Consider the following 8,167-nt stretch of genomic DNA (forward strand, 5'->3'; position numbering starts at 1 on the left):
GCTGTGAAATAACGTGTTCTCTACTTATCAATGTGGGACAAGTTATCAAAACCATAGTGGAGAGTACATGTTCTTGACTTTAGTAGAATCCGACATTAAAAACATAGATAATTACTATGACCCATAAACTTGATAGACTACCCGAAGCATAACTCATGGCCTTAGACCCAAAGAACTCCTCACAGTCAAAAAATAGCCCGAAGCGTTGAATTTTGCTTCAACAACGAGTAGCTATTTTATAAAAGAGCACTTAGCTTTCTTTTTGTTCCCTAATCTGTGTTGGATAAAATTTGTTATTTTTATTTTCAATAGCTCTTATGAGATACTATCTTAATGTGAGATTCGTAGCTCAATCAGTTTAATTATAATTTTTTACAATACACGATCAGTAATTGATCAATTTAAAGTCATAATTTATATTCTTAAGGTCATAATTGATTTCTTTTAAAAGTTTTAACTGATCATTTAATTAATCACTTTATATATCATTGATCACTTGAAGGTTTAAATTGATCACTTTAACTTGAAAATCACTAATTTTAAAATAATTGATCCATTTGTGGTTATAAAGTTGTAAGTAGATTTTAACTATTTTAATGTTAATATCGATTACTTTTAGATTAAATATGATTATTTTTTTTATTGATCTACTCAAGATTTATTTTAAGTTGAAATTGATCGCTTTTGTATCATAAGTGATACCTTTAATGTCAAAATTAATTTATTTTGAATTTGTGCCAGCTTATTTGAACCGCCTCATAATAAGACAATCTATTATGTGTTTTGTGTTTTATTTTTCTCTTTATGCTTTTCTTCCATAAGAAAAATCAGGCTTGCACTTTGTGTCTCAAGAAATGTAGGGATGGGATAAAGTCACGGCTTGGGGAATAAATAAGTAGTGTCGTTCGTGAGGCAAAATATAAAAATGAGGCCCTTCTAAAATATTTTAAAATATAATTTTACATCAAGATTATTATATGCAAAATTCACATGAAATACTAATTATTTATAAAATATTACCAAGTGTCTTTAAATTAAGTGCTAAAAGAAAAATACCCAATTGCACAATGCTGTCAAAATAAATTAAGCAAAATGATTAAAAAATAGCATACATAAAATCAGTATGCAAAATATTAATACCAAAGATAAATTGTAGCACAAAGAACAACTTACATAGATGTTTGAGTGTAAACAATCAAAACAATTTAAATCCAAACGATAGATTATATTTACCTAGAAAATCTAATTAATACATAAATATTGCAACACAAAGAACAATCAAAGATTGAGAAGTTAATTTGCAGACCTCGCCTACTCTTAAAATCGGGCCTGTAAGTTTGTTTTACTATTTTGCTCTTCCCCATTTAATTTTAGTTATATTTAAGTTTAATAAATTCATAAATAGTCTAATAGTTTAATTTTTTTAGATTAAACATTCATTATACCTAGAATACCTTAAACCTCGAAGTATAAATGTTTATTATAGCCTAATCAATTGTTTAGATAATTTAGTGTAGAATATTCACAATAAATATTCGTTGATGAGTATAAGGCTACAAGAGTGTAATAGACCGTTTACATTGTTTTTATTCACTTAAATAGACCAACTTTCAATAAATCAATTATTAGATGGTCCAATATTTAAAATTAATAATCTTTAAGTTTTATTATACTTAATTAATTCCAAACTATATAATGGACTTAAGATAGTTAAGAAGATTTCATTCGCTTTAACAGATTGAATAATTATTCAAATTTGTAATAAAGTTTCATAATATATATAATAGCTTAATATGTAGTCTTATAGATAGTATTCTTTACTATGATTGATTCATATTTCACTATCTTTAGTGAGTCTAATAACGTAACAGATATTTAACTTTTCACTAATTAACTTATATAAATAATTAAAAGAAATTAATCTAATGTATCTAATAAAGTTACCGACTGATTTAAATTCTAAAAATATTCTTAAGCGAAGAGAATTTCACTACAACAAATTCAATTTTTTGCAACATTAGATTTAGTGGCATTTGAAAAAATGTCATGCACTGATTTATATTTTTAGTGTAATAATTATTGGTCTTTATCTTAAATTCCACTATAATGTGATTTAGCGACACTTTATTTGGTCTTTAGTGGTATATATATTGTTACTATAGTCTATAGTGACATTTATGAGAAATGTCACTAGATCCTATGTCGTAAAAAGCTTCAGTGTGATTTTTTATTATGCTGCTATAGGGTCTAATAAATGTCACTAAATCCTTTATATATACTATTAGAAATTTGAATTAGCGATATTTAAATTAAATGCCGCTAAATATCACTCAAAGCAAGTTATGTTGTAGTGTTTGATCATACATCAATTATAAAACCGACTAGAAACTTAATCCGACGATATTGGCCTATTCAAATATAGTTGTAATCGACGGATACTCAACTCGAACCCGATTTGTGCCTAGATAATTGAACTAATTATTGATAGATGGCAACATGAGCCCGATTGACACTTTTCTCGAATTTCAACTAGTACCGAACCGATATAAACCCGATAACTAGAATGATTGATCTTAATAACAATCGCTAAACTAATCGTTCTAACCCATGTGTGACCCGCCACACCACGTATTTGAAATCTAATTCATTTAAATGCCAACCAAACCGAAATGATTCAATCTACTGACCTAAATGAACACCTATACTTATTAGTTTAGATTCTAAGGTTTAGCAAGTAAAAACATCCTAATATAAGAAAATGGTGTGACATGAGGATTAATATTTTTCCTTTCTTCAACGAGCATCATTAACTTGATAATATGTATAAATTTACTGTGGCAAATGTGATATTCTTGGAATCACCAACAGGAGTAGGATTCTCATATGGGAAATATGAGATTTATAATCAAATAGGGGATACAAGCATAGCTAAAGATGCCTATACATTTCTTGTCAATTGGTTAGAAAGATTTCCTCAATATAAAAACCAAAATTTCTTCTTAACCGGAAAAAGTTATGTTGGTCACTATGTGCCTCAACTTGCTTATACCATCTTGCACAATAGCAAGCATGCAAACAACTACATTAACCTCAAAGGCATCGCGGTATGTATAATTACACATAATCATTGTCACGAAGTTTGATGTGTTATAATTGGAGAGCACTTTTTTTATTGGGGATCTTTACCTAGGGACAGAATGCTTTGTTAATCACCTAAAACAGGTTAGATTAGTCTGATTGTAGACTCTTAGTATGCTTATATTAATAAATACATATAAGTATAAATACCCTAAAAAAGAGTATGAAGAGTTAGAGTTAATATATGTATGGGAAAGGACAAAGGTTGCAACTTTTCGAAGGTCACCGTTAAAACAGCCACCTCCATCAAAGGAAGAGATCATCAACTACCATAAGACTTTGCATATTTATCAAAATGTCGTGAAGAATACCATTTATTTTAAGAATAGTTACTACACACGCATCCAAAGAAGCATAGGGTACTTTATAGAAAGAGTTTCAAGGATATAGCAAAATTAAGATCATTACACTCCAAAACTTGAGAAGAGATTTTGAGAAATCTAAGTATAGAGTAGGCAGTCAAATGAAGATGTATATAGATGAGATTAAAGAAACTGTCAATAACATCTTGCGTGTTGTAGCAGAAGCATATAATAATGCAATTAGTGTGATAAAAAGGACAAAGAGCTTATTATATGTAACAATATTAGAGGTGGTAGGCATGATGAAGGCTCAGGATGATAGAGTATGCAAAAAAACATACACGAGTCTGGGAGGAGCGTTTCAGGCTTGTCACAAAATCAAGAATGACAAAAAGTTGAAGGTCAGAAACATTAATAATTGCAGTTATGCCAAAAAAAGGAAATGCAACTGACTAGAAAGGAAGGAAAGCTTTATCCATTTAGAATTTGCAAGAAAAAAATCACTTAGAGAGTGATTGAAAATGGAAAGGCAAGCCACACTGTAACCATTGCAATTGGTTTTGCCATGTGGCAAAATATTGCAAAATGAAGTTGAATGAAGCACAACTTTTAGAACAAGTAGGTTATTTGTTCAATGTGCATGAAGATGGTCAAGAATCAACAAATGAATTGTTAATTGGTAATAGGTTTAGCAAACACAATACAAAGATTCATTGATTTTATTCAACTTGATAATTCGTCCAAATTCTATCAAATCGGGCAATGGAGTTTTCTTCAATTTAAGTATTAATTAGGAACAATTGCAATAGCAATGCACAATTTGAGAAAGAATTTTATCATTATACCACAATTGATGAGAAATGGGTTTATTGTTCATTTAAAAAGTTACACTCGTAGTATCTCAGATGCTTTTCAAAAAGGAATTGCAAGTATTCTATAAAAGATAAAAATTTATGTTGAATTGGTCTTACTTATCTGATCATGCTCGCAATACTCAATAAGTAAATGAGACATGTTACTTATGACATAGAAGATTATAGAAGATTGAGTCATAGAAATTCAAAAGCACTTTATCAAATTTGCAGCAGCAAATGTTGAAAGATCTACAGATTCTACATTTGTGATCATGTTTGTGGAACATGTTAACTTGTCAAGATACACAAACTTCCATTTCCAAAAGATAAACCTTAGAGAGCTAGCAAACCATCGGAATCTATACACACTAATGCTTATGGTCTAATGAGGACTCTCTCAATTGTAGGACTAAGTATATAATATTATATATCAAGGATTATTTAAGAATAAGTTGGGTCTATTTCCTGAAAGAAAGATTAAAATTCTTTAGCATCTTCTGCAAATGGAAGAAAAGTTTGGAGAATCAAAGTATTTCAAACTAAAGAAAATCAGATGTGATAGAGATCCAAAATTTAACTCAACAAAATTCAACAAGTTTTGTGAAGATAAATGTGTTTAATACTGATTTACAGTTGGTTATACGTCATTACAGAATGGAGTTTCCATAAAAACTTAGCACAGTGTTGGAAATGACAAAACAATACTTAAAGAAAAAAGGCTTCCAAATAAGATATGGGCAACTATTTTTAATTCAATTTATTTACTGAATAAAGGCTTGACAAAAGCAACGAAGAATATGACACCATTAGGTAATAAATCGTCAGTTAGGCATTTTTGAATATTTGGTTTGTAAAATGTCTCAAACTAAAGAACTGATGATTATTTTACTTAGCAATGGTTTGTAAAATGTCTCAACAAACATCTTTTATATGTGAAGAGTAACACAAATGTAGATATTCTAATTTTCTCCTTATATGTGGACAACCTAATAATCAAATGCAACAACAAGAAATTGATTTTATAATTTAAGAAGAAAATGATGCAAGAATTTGAGATGAAAGATGATTAGGACTTTACGTTCTTCATTAGTAGTACCACATGTGGATGGTGTAGCATAGTACATACGTCGGCAAGTACTACCTAAATCCACATGGAGTGGGGGTTAAGTTAATGGTTTCTAAATCGATTAGTATGTTCAATAAAACGTATAATATGATGGTTGATGGTCGAAATAAGTAAAGCCAGCAATAAAAAATATTTGAGCAATAATTTAGCATAAAATTAAATAAGGAAGCAATGAACTAAAAAGACATAAAACTAATACAAAGATGAGATCATCAATACGATAAAGAGGCAAAAGTTAGGCTTTCTCAGCAAAAATAATATCCACAAAGGTTCAACCTAAGCACATGGATATAGCTTATGGGGAAGAATATATCATAGCTACTAGTATTGTCCCTCAAGCAACAAAATTTTTCCAAAACATGATCACTACGTATTCTCATAGAGCTAAACATATTTCATGACATGGAGAACACATTTAATAGTTCCAATTAAAACATCTACATATTCTCATAGAGATGATTCTATATTCAAGCATAGATTATAATTAGAAATCGACTCTCGCTCTCAATCCAATGACACCATGATAATAGCAAAACCCATCTCAAACAATAAACCACATATCTAAGCCAAATTTAAAGAAAGAAATTACACTATAATACTTGTTGATAAATCTTAGCCTAAGCCAAATTTAACTACTTAATCATATTAAAGTTGAACATATACAAAGGAATTGAATTCATTATAGCAACAATAACACATTAAAAGCAATAAAGTGTTGAAAATGGAAATAACAAGCTTTGAATCAATCTATGGAAACAAGGGAAGAACTAATGAATGTCAATAATAAACTCCATAAAAACTGTAATTACAATCCAAGTGTTTGATGATACGCTTCAATAGATAATTGCATTAATTTCAATCATACGAACGTACCAATTGATCTTCAATAGTCAACTAAATCACAAGCTCAAACTATCTAATGAGTTTTGAATGAAATTTTGCAATAAGAGTTGAATATACAAGATGAATTAAGGAAAAATACATAAAATAAGGTTAAAACTAGTAATATTAAAGAAAGCTTAAAAATATAGTAAATGTTGTGTGGAAGGATTAACCTTTCTAGGTGGTCTTCTTCTTCTTCTATAGAGGGAGGACAAGTGATGGGTGTTGCTTTCATGATTTCTCCATCACCCTTATATGTGAAATAGATAGACTCTATATGGGTGGCATATAGGGGCGGTGAGATGCAAAGTAAGGGAGGCAAATCGTACGGTTGAAATGACCCATTTAGCATATGTAAAAAGCGTGATTATTATCGACTGCACAAATTGCTTGACTAAAGCTAATCTTGTCAAAAGCTTCAAACATTAGACAAAAGTTGGAGCAGCTTCGCTCAACCAGATCCATCTCGCTCGACTCGACCGAGCAGATGCTTTGTACTCCAAGTATGGATCCCACTAATTCACCCAAGCTACTAGAAGAAGAATTACAGCTCACTCAACCCGATTGAACGACCTTCAAAACGGCCTTGCTAAGCATCTGTCTCTAATACAAGTTCTTGGAATGCTTGAGTAAGCTTGGCTTGATCCGATCTGGTCGAGTTGCCTTAGCAAGGCCTACTTTGGCTCTTTTTTTCTTGTTTTCTTGACATGGCCATCGAGGCTTTACTCCCTTAAGCCTCATTAGGTGAGCAACGTATGTACTACATGTTTTGTGTTTGTGCTTGGTTTTGATAAGTTTTACTTGAAATACACAAAATACTAACACTATGTTTGGATATAGAGAAATGGAGGAAAGGAAGGGAAGGGATTTGGAAGGATGGAGAATCCATTGTTTGAATAACCAAAACGGAGGGAAGGGATTTAGAGTGGAGGGGTTAGAAATACAATCTCTTCTAAACTGGAAAGAATTGGAGGGAAAACACTCATTTTTCTTTCGTTTCTTTTCCCTTCCCTTCTAAACAAATAAGGTGCATTCTCCCTTTTTTTTCCTTTCCTCCCCTTCCCTTCTCTTCCTTTTTTTTCTCTCTCCTAATTCGCTATCTAAATATAGTGTAAAACTTCCAACTAAGCATAAAAATCCAAATGAAGCTAGCATAATTATGCATAATCTTAACCTAATCGAGCTAAACAATAGGGATAAAATATTAATAAAATGCAACTAACAAATTCCTTAAGCCAACCCCTTGCTTATCCTCTAGAAATTATACAATCAACATTAAGAAGTAAGACCAAGGGAAACAAATTTGCACAAAATGGATCCAAGGAAGCTATAGACATGAATGTAAGAGCCACAAATATCAAAAGATATATGACCAGTTAGCAAGCCATGACTATCAATTCTAAAAGCTTAAATTACACGCCTAATCCCAAAAATCGTCCTCAAAACACGTCATTAGAAAAGGATCTCAACATACTAAGTCTAGAACTCCAAATCGATCATAATGGATATAGGCGGGTCATGGCAACCACACTCAAGTGTTTGAAATTATGTTCATTCCCTTATCTTATGGCTCAAAGCGAATAAGCCTCTAAAATAGAGATGTGTCAAAGTTGTGTATCTAAGTACTTGGAAACTAAAAGGTTAGGACTTCACAAAATGCATGTGGCCAGTCCTAAAGGGTAGTAGTTTTCTAAAACGATAACTATGATGGAAGGCTAATGAATGAAGGTTAAATGAAGGTGGTGTAATGAAAATAATAACAGAACTAGCTAGCTTTATCTATGGGTTACACAATTTGGCTTGACATTTTTCTTCTCTTTTTCTTTTCTTTCCTCTTTTTTATAAGAATATACATTATGATAATT

At 30.9% G+C, this 8,167-nt stretch overlaps 1 protein-coding gene across 1 annotated transcript; it reads left to right on the forward strand.

Annotated features, from left to right (window-relative positions):
• The first annotated feature begins 2,819 nt into the window (after positions 1-2,819).
• On the forward strand, positions 2,820-6,870 carry LOC130813423 (uncharacterized). Its single transcript, XM_057679256.1, has 5 exons — positions 2,820-3,104; positions 3,280-3,497; positions 3,565-3,763; positions 6,569-6,620; positions 6,719-6,870. The coding sequence occupies exons 1-5, from the start codon at positions 2,820-2,822 to the stop codon at positions 6,868-6,870; spliced, it is 906 nt and encodes a 301-aa protein (XP_057535239.1).
• The last annotated feature ends 1,297 nt before the right edge of the window (positions 6,871-8,167 follow it).

This window comes from Amaranthus tricolor, chromosome 5 (genome assembly GCF_026212465.1).
Source record: "Amaranthus tricolor cultivar Red isolate AtriRed21 chromosome 5, ASM2621246v1, whole genome shotgun sequence".
Lineage (NCBI taxonomy): Eukaryota > Viridiplantae > Streptophyta > Magnoliopsida > Caryophyllales > Amaranthaceae > Amaranthus > Amaranthus tricolor.